Source organism: Ochotona princeps, chromosome 5, assembly GCF_030435755.1.
Source record: "Ochotona princeps isolate mOchPri1 chromosome 5, mOchPri1.hap1, whole genome shotgun sequence".
Lineage (NCBI taxonomy): Eukaryota > Metazoa > Chordata > Mammalia > Lagomorpha > Ochotonidae > Ochotona > Ochotona princeps.
Genome location: NC_080836.1, coordinates 65,028,810 through 65,047,446, shown reverse-complemented (window position 1 = coordinate 65,047,446; position 18,637 = coordinate 65,028,810). Strand labels below are relative to the sequence as shown.

Below are 18,637 nucleotides of genomic sequence, written 5' to 3'. Positions count from 1 at the left end.
AACAGAACGGGGGAAAATCATCGCACACTATTAAATACATTTTTTAAATTTATTTGAGTCATAGATAGAGCTCCCACTCTTTGGCAAACTCCCCTGGGAACTGTATTTCAATTCCACCATGTGAATGGCAAAAACCCAAGTTATTTGAACCATTATGGCTGCCTACCATGGTTTTTCTTGCAAGAAACACTAGTCAAAAGCCAGGGCAGCTATCACACCCAAGAATGCTTATATGTGTCTTAACTGCCAGTACAAATGCCCACCCCTATATGTTGTTTTTGTACTAAAGCATGTATGGATATTGTTTCTCTGAGACATTAGAGCAAAACAGCTTTAATGTGAAAAGGATATCACAGTTCATTTTTTGACACTGTGATAGTATAGTTGCAGGGGAAACAAATGGAGACATTGGGAGCTTTGTTTCCACAACATCAAACCTGATTTGCCTTTAAATCATAAAGTTAAAAAAAAATCAGTTTAGTTCTGCTCTCATAGCATTCAGATGGACCAGGCTGTAATGGAGATCGCAGTGGTCAATGTTTGTGACAGCTGTCTTAAGCCTGCCTGGAACATCATCAAAAAAGGATATGACACTTTTTTGCAGAAGCCTCTTCCATTCCTGAATGTATATTTCCTTTCTCCCTCTGCACTGTTGGAGACACTCCAACAACAACAACAACAAAGGCACAGCATGGAAGGATGTCATACCTCATACAGTTATTAATTTTGGTGTAAGAATTCAGGAATTTCTGAGAATAGCCATGGAAACTTTTCATTTCCAATTTAAAAGTTTAACTTATTCTGCTGCCCATAATACACTCCCATGTCTCAATCGCATTAAATATTCAAAAGCCTTTCCTAAATGTTAGTGTGCATAACCTCAATAAAAATAATTAAAGCAAGTTTTGTCATAATGTGTACCTTCAAATCAAGGGTGGTTCATAATACAATAACCCTACATCTTTTATATTTTCAGTCAATATGAAATTAATAGCTGATTCCCTACTTGCTATGAGAAATTTAAAACTTGAATGCCAATTCTAAGTAACACCATAGATATGCTCTTTAGGTATCTCTGAAGTCATGTTTTTCTTAACCTTAAATTTTCATGTTCACTGTTAAATATATAGCTACATGTAAAGTAAAACAAATTATTTACCAAAAATACCATGGATTTCTGACATTTTTATGATTTTTAGGAAAGCCAGATTTCTGCTTTTTGGAAGAAGATCCTGGTATCTGTCGGGGTTATATTACCAGGTATTTTTACAACAATCAGTCTAAACAGTGTGAACGTTTCAAGTACGGTGGGTGCCTTGGCAATCTAAACAACTTTGAGTCTTTGGAAGAATGCAAGAGCACCTGTGAGGATCCAGGTAAGTTCATTTCCATCTTTTCTTTGTCCATTTATAGACTTTTGAAAATTAAGGCATGTCAGAGGATTTCAAATAAACTCGTGTTTTGTTATCATTGTGCAAATTAAGATTTTATTTTATTCATTAGATCTAAAAGTCATTTGTCCCCATGTTAGGGTAAAGGATACAGAATTAAGAAATTTAACTATAATGGGAATTATTTTCAAAAATCTAATATTATTTATATGATGCATTATCTCCTTTTGCTTCCTTAGAGTACTGTATAATTTTGAAATATATGACAGCTGATATCTCTTTTTCTTACAAATATTTGAGTGCCAAGAGTTACTTGGATCCTACCACGTAAAATCAATTTAAACTGCCTATACAATTAAAGGGTCGATTTATACACTAATATTTTTTTATAAAGAGCTACAAATTACTAATGGAAATCTCATTTCAAAATTCATGTTTAAAATTCACTGTTTTTTGATTTAGCAAAGCAATTTGAAAAACTGTAGTAGATGTTTATTTTGCTTAACAGCACTCTTTACAATACCTCTTTGCGCAAATATGTGAACTCAATAATGTTTTCATATTTTAATTTTTTCTATATTTTCAATGAATGATTTCCTGGTGGAAAAAGATAACACAGTTCAAAGAAATGAAATCAGTGCTGTGAATGACACCTTGGGCCCCCAGCCAACCAAGGCTTCCAGACTTTGGGGTAAGGATCTCATTGTCATTACTGTTTCCAGAAACATATTATTATGATAATAATAGAAGTGGAATATTTTAACGTACATGTAAAATAGTGTAAACCCATTTTGCTATTTGATAGTGGGTATGTTGGGTTGGTTGGGTATGTTGATATACAGAGACTCACAGTCTCTAATATACTTAATCTCATATAAGTGGTTCATTTCTTAATCTCTATTAAGGTATGCTTTGAAGTAGGCTTTTGATTACGTATCACATGAAAAATTTCATTTGATATTTAACTCCATGCCGAATTCATCTTACAAAATAGTACTAGGAATTATCAGCTCAGTGTGTGATGATAAATCATTTTCCTGGCAGAAGCACGTCACAGCCAATCCAAAATGCTTTTAACCCGGGCTTGGCACTGGACAAGTTCTCTGGTATCAGTGCCATGGCACATTAGAAATCCCAGTGGCTGGATTTTCTTTTGGGTTTCTGTAGGATTCCTCTCTGGGTTCTACCTTGTCAACATATTTATCACATCTAAATAAACAGTTAGGAAATATCCCCACAAAAAAATGCCTAGCTGGGAACAAATTGATATCCATAAACAGAAACCACACATAACTGAGCAGTTAGAAACAACTCAAAATTTGGAAATTTACAATTTAAATAAGAGGTCTACCCTGCGTTCATTCAAAAATGAGAGATTTGTGCAGAAGTAATTCGTGTGACTGCTTCACATGCAAACTTTATGCGAGTTCAAGGAGTTCTACGACTATAAAAATAGCAATTTTTAAGATTAAAAACGTTTGGTGTTTGGTATAGGAATTCTTCATACTGGTTTTGTATCAGAATCAGGTGGTATTTGGAATTGAGATATTTTTGAGCATTGCCAATTCACAACAATTTATCAAGTAAGCAAATATTCTGTCCATACGGCTCTAAAATTCTGGAAATGTTGGCTATGCCTCACATAGAATGAGGACTCTGAATGCCCAAGCTTAATATTTCGGTGACATAGTCATCAGTGATGTTTGCTGCAATCCTGAGTTCCACCGCTTAAGAAGTCACAAAGAGAATTTGAAGCATATTTATGAAAGGATTTCACAATGTAAGGACACTTGGAGTCTAACAGGGAGCATCGTGTATGCTCTAGATTTGGAATACTACCATATGAAAGAGAACTACTTGTATTTGCTCCTCACCCTTCAGTCCTGCCTACTCCAGACCCTGCACACCCTTTTACCCAGTCTAAGCAGCAAATACTAAGGAGTTAAACCTAAAGTACACGTATTTGCCTGTTAAATTTTTATGAGATCTTCAAAATTTAATGGTTGTTTAAGGAATTAGTAAATTTCCTAAAATGTAGTATTCAAACAGTGTCTTAATCACACTTGAAAATGCCATATGAAGAATGTAAACTTTCCATACTAGATGAATTTAAATCTAATTTTGAAACACCACTTATAATAACAATTGTCTTTTTGTACCTATTTTTATGCGTTACACTAAATGTTTTCATTGCATTCTTTCTTTATGTCTTCATAGCTCCATGCCTTTCAAAGACATTTTGCTCTATCCACCGAAATGCCACATGTTCAAAAGCATGATAAATCTTACTGTTACAAAATATGTAAAACATTTAGAATACCAAGTAATTGTAGATCTACATGCTACAATAATTAAAAATTAATGCCTGGAATTGGTTTTTAAATATTTCAATATTCTTATTTGAATTATTTTATTAATTCATGAGAGATCTTTGGTCAGTTGTCTCTAAAATAAGTAGAGTAGGGAAAGGGATGACTTGGTCTCTAAGTTTTTGAGGGATAAGTTTCATGTGTTTTGGCAAGGTATTACTCACATAGAGGGAAACGGCGAAATTGTAAGAAAATAGAATTCATGAAGCTTGAATACTTTCTGATGTATTCATTTTCTAACTTTTTAGGCAGATGAATATTGAAAAATATAATAAATAATTGCATGATTATAAGAATAAATTATTAACTGAGAGAAGAAATAGCAATAACACAAATTGAAAAGGAAATATTAATGGTGTTTACTTAAATAATAGGCAGTAAAGAGATTATGTTATGTAGAAATGTAATTGAAAATTAGAGCAAAATTTCATTTCCCATGAAACCATCTTAATTTTTAATTTTATATATCTGGCCCCAAATCTTTAATGCTATAACAGTTTTTCTTCCTTAACTATATAATATATTCATCTTTTATAACTTTTCTGACACATAGGGGTTGGAAATGAAGCTATGCCTTCATTCTTCTAACTTGCATGGTTATTGATACACCCTGAACAGGATATCGGTCCCTCAGTACTGCCTAAAACCTGTATAATCCTTTACCCATGCTGTCTAAGAGGTCTGAGGAGATCTGTAAAAACCTCTTTAATTGTTCAGCTCAACACTAATTGCACCTATATATTTGCTAGCAATTTTATGAATATATTTCAATTTTAGAAGATTAAACTGTATGTAAAAGCTTCATATTTTAGAATTATATTAACTATGTAAGTCTGCATTTATCAGTGTCTTATAAAATGATGCAATTAATTAAGGTTTCAGTTCAATGTACAGGAATAATAATGTGTCCCACAACATAAAATAGTACTCTTAAAATTCTTTATATTAAGAATCAATCCCCATGTAGAGTATTTGAATAATGTAAAATTTAGTTATTATTCATTGAGTGAAATATTTATAAAATAAGTGCTAATATTTGTTGAGGGTAATATTAGGAAAGCATTATAAAAGTCATGTTCAATGTTTATTAGCTAGCAGAAAATGGCTTGGTGTGATAAATTATTTTTCTAACTTGGTATTTATTCTCAATTATTAGAATATTATAAATGAGTTTAAGAATATATTTTTTCCAATGAGTTTTCTTGACTACAGATACTTAGACACATATTAAACACAACAGAGGCTTATTTATTTTTATATCCATACATCAAGATTAACAAGTTACACAGAGGACCTCAGGGATTTAGTTTTTTTCCTCAACAAGATTTTAAAAAGTAATTTTTAAACAACCCCAACCATGAACGAGTATGATTTTCAGAACGGATAGATGAATTAAAGTTGCAGTGATTGTTCTCCCCACATATCTGAGAGAAATAATTGTAAGGTATTGTTTCTAAGTATGTGTAGTAGTGTGGATAATCTTCAGAAGAAAACATCACAATTGGTTCTCCTTCTTTTTCTCTGATTGGCAATGTAGTAGACTAGGTAAGCATCCCTGAGACTGAAGACACAGGTTCAGATCCCAGCTTTTTTTACCTGGCTGTGTGATCCCAGGATGTTTCTTAACTTTTTTTGAACATTACCTTCCCTCTATCAGAGGAGGTTGGTCATGCTCTAGTGTTAACCTGACAGATTTCCTTAAGAGATTAATTCAGTCAATGTAGTTAAATCTCCTAGGGTAATGTTAGATCCTTGTTTGGAACACATAGTATTACTGTTGCTATAACACCTGTGATCTAGAGCAAGCCATAACTACCCAGATCTTAGTTTCTTTCCTGTAAAACAACTTGTTATAAGATCCTATTTGCAGGAGAAGTTGTTATTCCAAGCACTTATGAGCTATCTGAGCATATGAATGCATTAGCAATTGAAGTATGTAGTCAACAAAATCACAATGAGAATTTAGCAATAACTCACACTAGAACTAACTAAATGCATGTATGAAAACTCAAATAGTTCAATGTACTTATCCAAAATAATTTGAGATTATTTTTATGCAGAGATAGCATGTTTCTTTGATGTTAACGGAAGTTTATTCGCATGATTTTTTTATCCTTACAATATCTCTAAATCCAGAACATTTAGAATTATTGCTTTAATTATTCCATTTTTTACCTTGTAATTTCCCCTGATCAATTCTCTTCTTGTAGTCATTATTTTAATACTGAGGGTTTATATAATAAATTATCTGGTTCTGTCTCTTCCATTTTCAGTTCTGTTTTGTTTAGATCATAAGTTCTTCATACTTAGGTTGACAAAATAGTAATATTTCATCCAAACTGGGACAGTCATGGGAATGCAAAATGGAGGTTAAAATTGAGCGATAGAATAAAAAGGAAGAAAATCTGAATTGTGATTTTGGTGGGATTCTAGCAAATTTATTTTAAAAGTATTTCAGCTTTTGATTCTATCTCCAAACATTAAGCATAAATTAATATCAGTTAAGGCAAACTAGGTATACCGATGAGAGATAACACAGACCTCAAATGTAATTCAGATACACAGAATATTTATATAGTACATATAAGTTGATCTGTCCTTTAAGTCTATTAAAAGAGATTACATATATATCAAAAAACAAATGGGGCAGAAAGACACAGAGAGTGTGATAGACAGCATGGATGTGTCCTTCTTGCTCCACTGATCTTCACATTTATATGTCTGGACCAGGCTATTTTTAATCAAACAGATATATCTCTCCTCATTTATAGAAAAATTAAAAATAAGCAAAAGCATGGTGGATTCATTTTTCTCTGTGTTAACTTAGCCTTATCTATTTACTTTAAATGTGTATAAATTAACTGTTGGATTTCCTCAGTGTTCTTTACATATGAAACATACCTGTCCATTAAAATTAACCTTATCATTATGCCTGAACTCTTCATTCCCATGCAAATGTTTTGTTTCCTTCCCTCATCATCTCTCACCTATCATGAACTTCCTCAAAAAATTGTGTTCCTTTTTTTCCCCCCTGAATTCCCATCATGACTCATTTAACGCTAGAACTTTTTATATTAGTTCTCTGTCTTACTGACTTGATTGCAAGTTTTTTGAAAGTAAGATAGAGTGTATTATGGTTTTATAGACTAGCCCCTCCCTAGCATGTAGGCTGCTTTAAGAGCATGACATGTGACTCACATTTTTAACATATTAATTTTGTGATCCACAGTTACACAGGAAACAACAAATGGTGGTTGGAAGAATGCTGACCATACTTACCAAGTCTTTCTGATCGTCTTCTTCATTCATGCATCCATGCTATTTTTAGGATTGGATAGCATTTTATGATTTTGTTAATATTTGTGTTTGAGTTATTTTCTCAATGTGTGATGTCTTTGAGAGCATAATATTAATAAACTTTAGTGTTTACATGTATAATTAATATACTCCTTGCAGTACCTCTCATTGTACAAGTAGTAAAGAAAACTAATATTCTCAAGTGTTCATATTGATTTGGGGTATGTTCAGTAGAACTGACCATTCTTGGAAATTAGTGAATTATTATTCTTGTTCAAAACCCCATTTTCCACCACACATCAACTCTAAACATATGTCTTGAGATTATATCCACATTATGATATTTTGAGAAGTAAATATTTGGATAAACTTCAAAAATTACTTCCAATTCAATCTGGCCATTGCTCTCTGACTAAAAGAAACAACCACATACATTATCTAGTTCCGCACTGCTTCCTGTCAGCCTCCAGGTTCAGGGAAAATGATCAGATGTCATCTTGAAAACCATTTATTTACTTCAAACTCTATGTGTCTCTCAGTTACATGCAGTTTTATGACCTACCACCCAGATTCCATAAATTATGGATGAAACTGGCAATAAGCAAGCTGCATATTTTTAAAAGATTTTTGGTTATCACTGATCCCCCAGAAGAGGTGTGATCCATACAAAGAACAAAATTAACAGCTAAAATCTATCGCTGATAAGGTCAACTTACAAATGTACAAGAGAATATTGTTACCTATTAGACCTCTTATTGAAGTGTAGAGGAGAGTTGCATCTGTGGAAACTTTCTGCAAACAAAATATCTCTCTTTCTCCCTAAATAAAGGCACATGCACTTGCATACCTAGTTAATCACGCTGCTTAGGAAAATTCTGAAGAAATCCATTTCATGTGTAAAACACTCCCGTAGTTCCAAATAAATATCGGGCTTCCCAGAATGTGCTCTCAGACCAAGAAGCATAGAAATATTCTTTATAATCTAAATATGCTTGCAGAGTACATCTGAAGACTCATATGCTGATGTTGACATTTTGACTTCTAAAAATAAACAGCTTTTGGAGAGCACCCCTCAGATCTTCGACTTCCTGGCAGTTTTCTTGGTGAGAAAAAAAATGTGTCACTTCATCTTGGCCAAATTTATGCCATCCAGTCACCATGGGTGACTACTGCTACTTGTCTAATCTCTTTCTTCCTGGAGAACCTGGAGCCTTATAAAAATATTTCTTTTCTGCCCCAGTCATAAGAATTTTCCAGAGAAGTGATCTCAAACTTGAACATTATACAGATACCTTAAATGGATAATTGTGGGGTTTCAATTTGTAAACCAAATTATTTTAAGTTAAATTTTCAGTACCTAGCAAGCAGTAGAAATAAACATCCTAAGAAATAAACATCAAAAAAAATAAACTAAAGCTTATTTACTGAATAATACAATCCAAACACAAACTAACAAATTAATATTTATAGTTGAATAAAACATTTTTCCCTAGATAAGAAAAAAATCACTTGTAGTGTAATATTGACTAGTATGAATAGCAATGGAAAAAGGGTAGGGAAAGTTTAGAAAGCCTTGTGCTATTCTACGTTGTATGTAACTCTCTTACTTTCCTTTGGATAGTATGTGTACTGGGCAATATTTGCAGAAATGATTGTAAGAAGCACAGATACAGCACATATGAATTAAGAATATTTTAACTTTGATAGGGACACAGCCAAGAAGGTTGATAGTTCCATATGACATTTAAGGAGATTAAATTAACCTGATTAGTGCAAATGTGATAACAGAGTCTAGAGGCTTGGATGTTTGATCTGCCAGTTTTAGGTAGTTCAGTTTGAAGATAAAAACCTAACAATTCTTTCCTGAAAAGTTCGAGCTCTCTGAACACTATTCAGCTCAGTATTACTGTCTCCACAACCAGAAACGATTTAATTCCAGCTTTTCTGTTAGATAATTTGTTGTGATTAAATCTTTCTCCTATTCAAACTTGAAAAATTCCAACTCTGTGCCAGGAAGTGTGAGTAAGATATAAAGTGTATTCTGAATCTGACTTACAAAGAAATTTGGAAATCAGACATAAAGGAGAAATTGTGATACCTTTCTCTATGTGATAAAAATTATTAAAATACCCTTTTTTTTTTTTTAGATTTCTATCTAGCTTGCAGAACAACATGTCGTAGTGGTTACAAATACTGGTTTTATAAACAGAGGGGAGTTTAAGTTTTGGTTCTGGTATTTTCTGACTTTGTTGATTTGAAAAAAATCACACAACTTCCCTTGGCTAAATTTATCATTTGTTATATGTGGAGAGTAGAATCTCATAGTTTTTGTGAATATAATTCTTAACCAAGTATTCAACACACAATAAAAGTCCTATAGTATTAATGTTTGGTATTTTTTGATGATTATGATTGTAATGATCCAGTTTTACCCCTGTTATATAACAGAAGGCCATTGAAGGGTATTATTTACATATTTATTATAATTTATAATTTAAATGCAGCTAAAATGTAAGTATTACACTGCTCAATTTTACTTATACTATCATTATGAAATTAATACATAATGCTTAGGAAAGTCACAAAATTCAGATGTACTTTTTATATCTCTGGATCTTATTTTTAGTCAGAGAACTTGTTAAGCCATATTTAAAACTTTATATTTCGATCTAAGAAATAAACATCTGTGTACTTCTTAATTTCAGTTCAATTCAACCAATATTAAGATACTATTAAATAATGGTAACTATCAAGGAGATCTATCTCATCAGAATAATAACTATGATGGTGGTTATATCCTTCACAGATATGCCTTTCAAATAGGTATGGATTTAGATTCCCAGGTGACTTCATTGTCTAACTTACATGTTCAGACAAAGACTTGCACAAGCATTTTGGGCGGACAGTCACAAAAATACATACAGTCATTGAGCAATACGAAATTCTCTATCTTCTTTAAACCTAGGTTCAATCTTCTGACGTCTATTGGATCTATGTATATAGCCACTGATTAATCTGTGGTTATAGTTTACAATTACACCTTCATTTAGGTATTTTTTCTATGTAAGGGCACAATAAAAGAAAATCAAAATAAAATGGCAAATTATGAACTATTCTGATTATGATTAACTCTATAATAATATTTCATAGTATACAGAGAAAATATTCGACTTCCTAAGCTAATCCTTCTAGGAACACTAGACTTATTCTTTCTCAAATTCTTTTTCTGCCCACAATAAGTCTAATTTTAAACATTCGCATGGAATATCCTCAGTTCATTTTTTATGATCTCTAATGTCACTGGATTCAGCCTACATGTGTTTGACTGTTAGTTCCATCAAGGAAAATCAGAATTGCATAGTTTACATTTTAATGCTGCCAGTGGAGCACAAATGTCTATATTAAAAACTCCAAGAAGCTTAGTGCTCAGAAACCTTGATTTTACCTAAATCGACTTTTCTAGCCTCCTATTTCACTGTACTCTTCTACACAGCTTGCTTTTCAAATAACTTGGAATGGGCAAAGTACCTAACAAACCAGAAATATTCCAACTTTTACATTCTTAATTGCCCATCATTCACATGCAGACTCTTGTTAAGATCTGAATTTTGGCCCCATAGTTAAGATACCTCTTGGATTTCATGAGGGAATCCTTTATGGGAATGTGTGGGTTTGATCCCCGCTTCATTTCTGACTCCTACTTTCTGATAGTGAGAACCTTGGGGAAGCAGCAGTTGATGCCCCGAGTATTTGCACCTGAGAGACTCAAGGGTACATGTCTAGCTTCCGGCTTTGGTTTTCTTCTGTTCCAGTATGGACTGTTGTGGTCCTTTGGGGAGTGTACCAACAGAAGGAATATTCTGTTTGTTTTGCTCTGCCTCTCAACTAAATGTGAATAAATAAAAATTTAAAATAAATGAATCCCATTTTTTTCTTTGAAAGCTGATTGAGACTAAACGTTGATTTTTGCCTTTACTAAGATTTTAGATTTTTTAAAAATTTTTTGTGCATATGCTATGACCAAATGTTTTCTGATGTGTTCTAACTCAAGATTATTTTAAAAGATTATACTCATAGAAATTTCATGATTTTGTAATTTTTTTGATGATTTTCATTGAGATCTGTTCAGGAAAAAAAAATCTCTGGGTTAAGATAAATTTCTGAACTCTTTCCTTGATTTAAGCAATATGTAGGCTAAAAATACTCAACCCTACACATATCTATTACACTTTTGTAAAATCTGTGCAGGCTTTCCTGACTTGGCAAGATCTCTGACAGTCCACGTCCTGTGACCTTTCAGTCTCAAAGCCTTTGACAGCCCCTATTTTACATCATACCCTCAGCTAAGTGGTCCTACTGCACATGAAATTTTAAAAGTTACTTTTGTGATTTTGTTTTCCACTTCTTTGTTCTTGTGTCTGAAATTGTAACTTCTGCCCTTTTGAGACTGCCTCCCGTTCTTAACTAATTGGAGATAAACATTTCCTGTCATGCAGAGAATGTGACAAGTTTACTACCCATTCCTAATTAGAAGCATTTATTCTCCACTAATTTATTTATAGGCATAAATCACTAGTCTCATTGTAAAATACTGTGGCATGTAAAATTCAGAATTATAATTGTAGACAATTTGAAAAAATAGAAAACTAAAGAGAGAAAAAAATTACCCCTATTTGCATTGCAAAAGATGATCACTGTTAATGTTATGAAATGCTTCATCTCATTGAATCATTGTTTATCAGTTTATCCTCAAGTAAAGAGTATACAAGTCATTATTGGAGGAGCCCCACACAGAAACATAAGGTTAGCAGAAATTAGTATATTTTGTGGAATTGTAACTTTGGAAGCCTCTGAGCTTTCTATCTAATTTGCTTTTTCACAGTAATTCTCTTTTCCACTGGTTGAGCATTTTTTCAGCTTTTTGTGTGATAGTGTATATTATTTTCATTCTTATTTGTATGTAGTGCTATGTGTGCACATCAATTTGGTATGTTGGGAAAAACTTCATTGAATTTAAGATGCATTTTTCTAATTTTAAGTTTTTTGAAGCTTGTAACTGATAGTTTGTAAAAGTGTAATTCATTGCTCTTCTTTATGAGTAAAACATTTGTATGCTGAAATCATGGCATCTTAGATTCTACATAAGTATTCTTTTACAGAACATCTGAGAAGGTATTAGCGATTCCTTGTTCCTCATAGCATTCTACATCTGGAGGAGTGGGAGGGGAAAATAGCAACGGCTAGAAAATAACTTTTGGCACTAGTTGTTTGTTTTGTGTTCATAGACTTTTAAACAGTACTGTGGGCAAATAAACATATAAAAGTTTATTTAAATCTTTATGGGACAATAAAACCACATGGATCAGATGATAAATTAAATATAGCTTTTGCACATTCCTAAGGTTAAAGTTAGTTCCTCAAGAAGCTTATGAACTTATGTACAAAGATATATATGAGCATTGCCTGGTACTGAAAAATACAAACAGAAATAGTCTATATATCCACGAGTCATACAATGACTAAATACACTGAAGTCAATTAATAGATGGATATTGTACATACATTAAAGTGAATGAGGTATGACTTTATAAAAATTTAGAGACATATCCCTCAAATAAATAAAGTTGAAAATAAACAACAGTATAGTTGCATATGTTTGCATATAAAAACAATTTTGGGAAGCAGATTTGCCAAGCATGCATAATGGTGAAAGGGTGTGGGTCAAAAGATGGAGAACTTCTACATGTGTTGCATTTTCATATTATTTTCAAGTTTAACAAAGATAATTGGTAATAAGATATTTAAAATTGTATCTATGTTCACTACAAATTTACAGCAGAAGAAAACAAAAGTAATGATTTGCTATTCAATTCCTCTAAAAACTCTTCAAAGAAGAAAATAATATACTTAATCAGTTAAGAAGTTGCAGTGTTAGGAGGCCAGGAGAGCTATGTAAAATGGAATAAGTACCACAGTAATGATTCAGAGTGATTCTAAGATTCCAAGTTTACTGAATAAATTTCAAATAAAGTTTGCAAAAAGTTTACTTGAAAAATGGACTTTGTTGCACTACTTCACACTGCAGTAGTCACAAAATCATGGCAGTTCCTGAGAGAAAAGAAAGAGATAGAATAACAGCTGGAATCCTAAATTCTTAAGCTCAAATCCTCTAGAAGGAAGCTGCTCAACTCACCATTAAGAGCAGGATCAGGATGCAATGCTTTAGATTATTAAGCTTCCTTTAGAAAATGAACAAAACTCAGGTTACTGTCTTTTTTATTATAAATTACTGCAATCAAAGTAGCTATCCGAAAGTAATTAATGTAATTATTTCAAAATCTGTACTTCTTAAATTTTTGTTTACTTGAAAATCAGAAAGAAAGAGGTCCAAGGAGCTTCCATCTGCTGGTTTCCATCACAAATGCCCACAACGGCCTGATATCCATCAGGCTTTAGTCAGGCACTAGAAACCAACCCAGGTCTCCATACTGACGGCAAAAACTCAACTCCTTGAGCTAGCACCTGCTGCCCCTGAGGGTGCCCGGTAGCAGGAAGCTGGAGTCAATCCAAACACTCCAGTGTATTTTCTTTCATTCTTGGTATCATAGTTTGGATTTTAAATAGGTAAGTACCTATCGGTATCCAAAGTAAACTTGTTAACTGAAGCCAATCATTTCCCCATTAGGTGCAAAGATTTCAATTTCTTCAGTTTTGATGATTCATCAAAATGATAGAAGATAATCAAGAGCTCAAAAAAAAAAAAAATCCTGTAGTTAAAGTTGGCTTCATTACTTTGCATTCTACTCTGGGTTATGCTGCGGTACCTCCACTGATATAGTTTTACTACTTAGAACTGAATGATCTTAACAGATATGAATTAATTTACATACCTACACAGTTTACATCCTGAAATGCAATTGCCTTCTAAAGATTGATAATTTTTATCATTATCTAAGTATCTAAAATTATTCATATATGTGTAGGGTAATATCTTAGTGATGGAAGTCAAATGTTAATCCACTAGAAAAATATTCTCCTTTCCAATGTTAGGGCCTCACTATTGATCTGGGTCAAAACTGTGTTGTTTCAATGATCAACATTAGCAATGCCTGAAACCTGAGAAGACAAAATGAGTCAAAAAGGTGCCATTTAGTTAGTGACTGACAGACGCCGAATAGGAGCACATATCTGATTTCAGGCTGTCAGAAGCAGTATTCCTGGCAACCTCTAGTTCCCAAGCCATAGGGTTTTTCTGATACTTTGGATAATTTGAGTGATAAACTTTCTCAAATGGCATCTGTGTTCTCAATCATTTGACCCCAAACACAACCCTCCTCCCATCCTCCTAGCTTGAGCAGGTCCTTAGCAGACATTGTTCAATAACCAGAAAGTCAAAAGGAGAGTGTGTAAACCTTCTCTTCATGCGTCCTATACCCCGATGGTTTCTGCCCAACCCCTACCCCACAGCCTCCCGGAGACGACTGTTGTGATTTCGGTTTTCTCTGTGATCTTGGACTCTGTTAACAGACCCTTTCTTTGTGCATCCAGTTTAACCCCCAGATGTACCAGGCTAGCTTGGCCTCCTTGGAAATAGGCCTTGATTACATTATACAGCAAGGATTGTTATAGTTGTGTATTGTGAAAAAAGGTGATTGCTATCCATCAATGGAAAAGTCCTTCTCTCCTGGAATAAGGGAGTTTAGATAAATAACTAACATTAATAAAGATGGGTACAATTACAAGTACATTCACATAATTATATTCAACTTCTTGAAGAATGATATGAATGTTTGTGTACAAAATGCTAATGTGAAATTCATGCATAAACCATATATGTTAGCACACTGGAAAGAGAAATCACATTACAGATTGGAAAAGACTTATAATGATAGAGTTCAGTTATAACATATCTCCTTTAAACTGCTGAAAACTCCTATTATAGAAACTATTCTTGGTAATGGGATATGTGAACATTTTCTAGAAAATTTGGCACAAACACAAAAGGCATGTTAACTGAAGTTAACTGACTTACGATAGTGAAAAATATCACATCAAGTGATACAAAGCAGTGAATACATAGGATAAACAAATCAATCTAGAAATCTCATGCACAACAGAACCAGTTAATCATTATATTTGAAAATTTTTATTACATAAATAGATTTTAATTGTACATTTTATACCAACTACCTGAAATGATAGATACCTTAATATGGTTCACTAAAGTAGAATTTTATTACATGTATTAATATCATTGTTTATATATGAAGTCAAAGACCCAACAAAACTTAAAATTCTGTATGTAATTATAGTTAAATTTGACTGAAAATTATCTTAATGAAATTTCTTCTTATGTATTCTTCCAATAGTATCCATTATGTCTCATAGCTTCTGCAATTTTTTTCACTATGTCTGGTGAAGAAACCCTAATCTATTTAAGTCTCTAGAAGACACAAGGTAGTAAGAATATTTTTACCAACTAACACTTTTTTCATTTTATCTTCACTTTAATTCATTTTATTTTTTTTAAGATTTTTTTTTATTGGGAAGGCAGATTTACAGAGAGAAGGTAAAACAAAGAAAGATCTTCCATATATATTTACTCCTTAAATGGCCGCAATAGCTGGAGCTGAGCCAATCGGGAGTCAGAAGCCAGGAGCTTTTTCTGGGTTTCCTATGTGGGTATAGGGTCCCAAGGCTTTGTGCTATCATCCTCCATTACTTCCCAAGGCCATAAACAGGGAGCTGGATGGAAGTGGAGTATCCAGGACGCGAACCTGCGCCCAAATAGGATGCTGGTGCATGCAGGCAGAGGATTAGCAATTTGAGACATCACACTGGCCCTCATTTCATTTGTTATCTATTCAACTTGTTCTCAGTCATCAAAAGGCTTCTTGCTTTCCACAGAGCCTTTTTGCTTTCTTGGCTACTGATTCCTTGAAGTTCCATTTTTGTAAATTTTGAACACTTAGCAAATCTCTCCCTCTGTGTGTATCATGTCATATCTTAACACTGACAAAGCTACTAAGGTTTCTTTTGCATTGACTCCTCACTATCCACAACTTACCCACAGCCTTAGTCCACTGGCACCGAGCAGCTGTGTGTTACTGAAGCACACCCGCATTCCGTTACTGACAGAAATTCCCACCAGTGCCGAAAACTACCATTACGCTGAAACTAATTCTTGTTGTTTGCCTTAAGGAAATTAGTGTTTCTTTTATTACCCTGGATACACTTTATGTGCTGTGTTTTTGAAAATCCCCATTGACATAACAGGCTGTCTGGTCTGAGCCAATATTATGTTTTATGAACTTTAGCAATATTGCTTCCTTTGCAAAAACATTAATCCAGAACTGATGCTTCAACTAATGAGAAAATTGCTCTTAATAAGTGCAACATCTCTTAGGCTCCTTTCCTGAAACTTTGAGTTAAAAATGTGCTGCACCTAAATTCCATTATGATTCACAACTTTTATTTCAAAAGAAGAAATTTCTGTGGTTTTGTTGTTTGTGTCCCAAAACAAATGAGGACTGTGGTCACCATGATGGTTTCTTCCCCAAGTTCAATATTTATGAATAAATATTCTGGAAAAGTTAATAACACACAGATATACACAAATTATACATATACATATATAAATTTTCAGAAGTTAAATTGTTGAGTAGTGGTTATTTTGTTACTATGTACATTTAGTTGGCTCACATAAATAGTAATCATATTTCCCCTTAGCAAATGTTTTGTTATTTATTAGAAAAAAATCTCAGTATGGCAGACACTTGGAATTCTTTAAGCTCTTTTGTAACAGAGAAATATATTAATCTCATTAAGTATAACTTTTGTTTATTCATATTGCTGTTATGGCACAGAATATTTGATAAACAGTACAACTTGAAAGCTTCAGATTCTCTATCTGCTATGTCTTACCATGTTTTCTTGACCTTTTCAGAATTTCATGGCCCTTCATGGTGTCTCTCTCCAGCAGACCGAGGTCTGTGTCAAGCCAATGAGATCAGATTCTACTACAACGCAAACATTGGGAGATGCCGCCCATTTAAGTACAGTGGATGTGGGGGAAATGAAAATAATTTCACTTCTAAAAAAGCATGTTTTACAAATTGTAAAAAAGGTATAAAGATATTCTTCCCATTAATTTTCAAGCACTAATGATAATTATATTGAAATTTTGAATGAATTTTAATCCATAAAATATGAAATTGTTTCTCTTTAATATAAAAGATGAAACACAGTGTTTTAAAAACATACAGGTAATATTACCGCATATGATTCCTCTTAATGTGTCTTCATGGAAAAAGAATCAATCTAAAACATATCCAACTCTGTTAAATATTAGACGTTTGTTTTTAAGGATTCTTCCAAAGCCCCTTTAAGCTTTAATACACAAAATTTTAACACATTCATTAATTTCTCCTAAATATAAAATTGCTGCTTATTTCTAAAAGGAAAAAAGGCATGAAATCTTGCATTAATAATCATTTATAATTCTATCAGGCATGTTTAGCAATATTTCTACTTTTTAAAATAAAAGAGCCCAGGTTTGTAACAGAAGATAAAGTCATAACAAATCAACACACTTGTTTTTGATCATTTATATACTTAAGATAAATTTTTTTATAAATAAATTGTCCTACAGAGAAACATAGACAAATCAAAAGTTTATAAATCTTTCACATAAACCTATCTCATATTTTGAGGTTAAGTGCTAAAAGATAACTTTAGAAGATTGTAAAGAAAAGTTTTATTGTGTTACTTCATCACATATAAATTTTCTGTTCTCTACCCTGTAGGTTTCATCCGAAGATTATCAAAAGGGGGATTAATTAAAACCAAAAGGAAGAGAAAGAAGCAGTCAAAGAAAATAGTTCATGAAGAAGTTTTTATTAACAAGACATAGATCTGTTTTATTGGAAAATTCTATTAACACTTTTCTTAAGAGTGTTTCACTCTGATTTCTATGTTTTCATCTGCTATATTTTAATTAGTATGATTCTGAAATAATTTTCTAGGCTTATTTCACTGGAATGATTTACATCAGAGTTCCTTTTATAATCTGGCCAAATTTCCTATTTTAGAATTATAATTAAATGGATACTGTGATTTTACTGTTTCATCTGACCCCTCTCTACTTGCTGTTTAACAATAAAATGATCCTCCTGCTGACCACAACAAATCTAGCTTCTCATGTCTGTCCTCGTGGTGACCATCTGACTATCTGTATTTATATATTTATTATGTCTATATGTATGATGGTCTTCTTTGTAGTATGTCACCACATTAAGAGACACAGCTTTAAAGAGCAAGCAATGCTGGGTTTTCACACCTAAAATCTAGTGAATTGCTGTTTCTGATAAAAATCATTCATTTGTGCTTTTGGAAAGAACTGGTAACAAAATTTATAACCTCCTTCGATCCAAGTTGTCTTTTTAACAAACACAAATCAATTCTAAGCACATGCATCACTGATTTTTGTTGGCTGAGCTTTTCTTTGTTTAATTGTAGTTGGATCACTATGTATTCAACGCAGTTCATGAAAAAGAAGAAACTTTATGGTAAAGAAAAGCA

The 18,637-nt window shown here is 32.9% G+C and overlaps 1 protein-coding gene across 2 annotated transcripts in view; it reads left to right on the top strand.

Annotated features, from left to right (window-relative positions):
* TFPI (tissue factor pathway inhibitor) overlaps positions 1 to 18,429 on the top strand; it is a 56,110-nt gene extending 37,681 nt beyond the window's left edge. Inside the window, exons 5-8 of one of the 2 annotated variants that reach the window (XM_004576987.3) lie at positions 1,200 to 1,376; positions 2,002 to 2,082; positions 17,004 to 17,183; positions 17,863 to 18,429. In XM_004576987.3, coding sequence (XP_004577044.3) covers positions 1,200 to 1,376; positions 2,002 to 2,082; positions 17,004 to 17,183; positions 17,863 to 17,969 — 545 coding nt within the window. In that variant the 3' untranslated portion in view covers positions 17,970 to 18,429. Of the gene's footprint in view, positions 1 to 1,199; positions 1,377 to 2,001; positions 2,083 to 6,989; positions 9,522 to 17,003; positions 17,184 to 17,862 lie in introns of those variants that run through there. The other variant, XM_058664707.1, reaches the window with a different exon arrangement.
* The last annotated feature ends 208 nt before the right edge of the window (positions 18,430 to 18,637 follow it).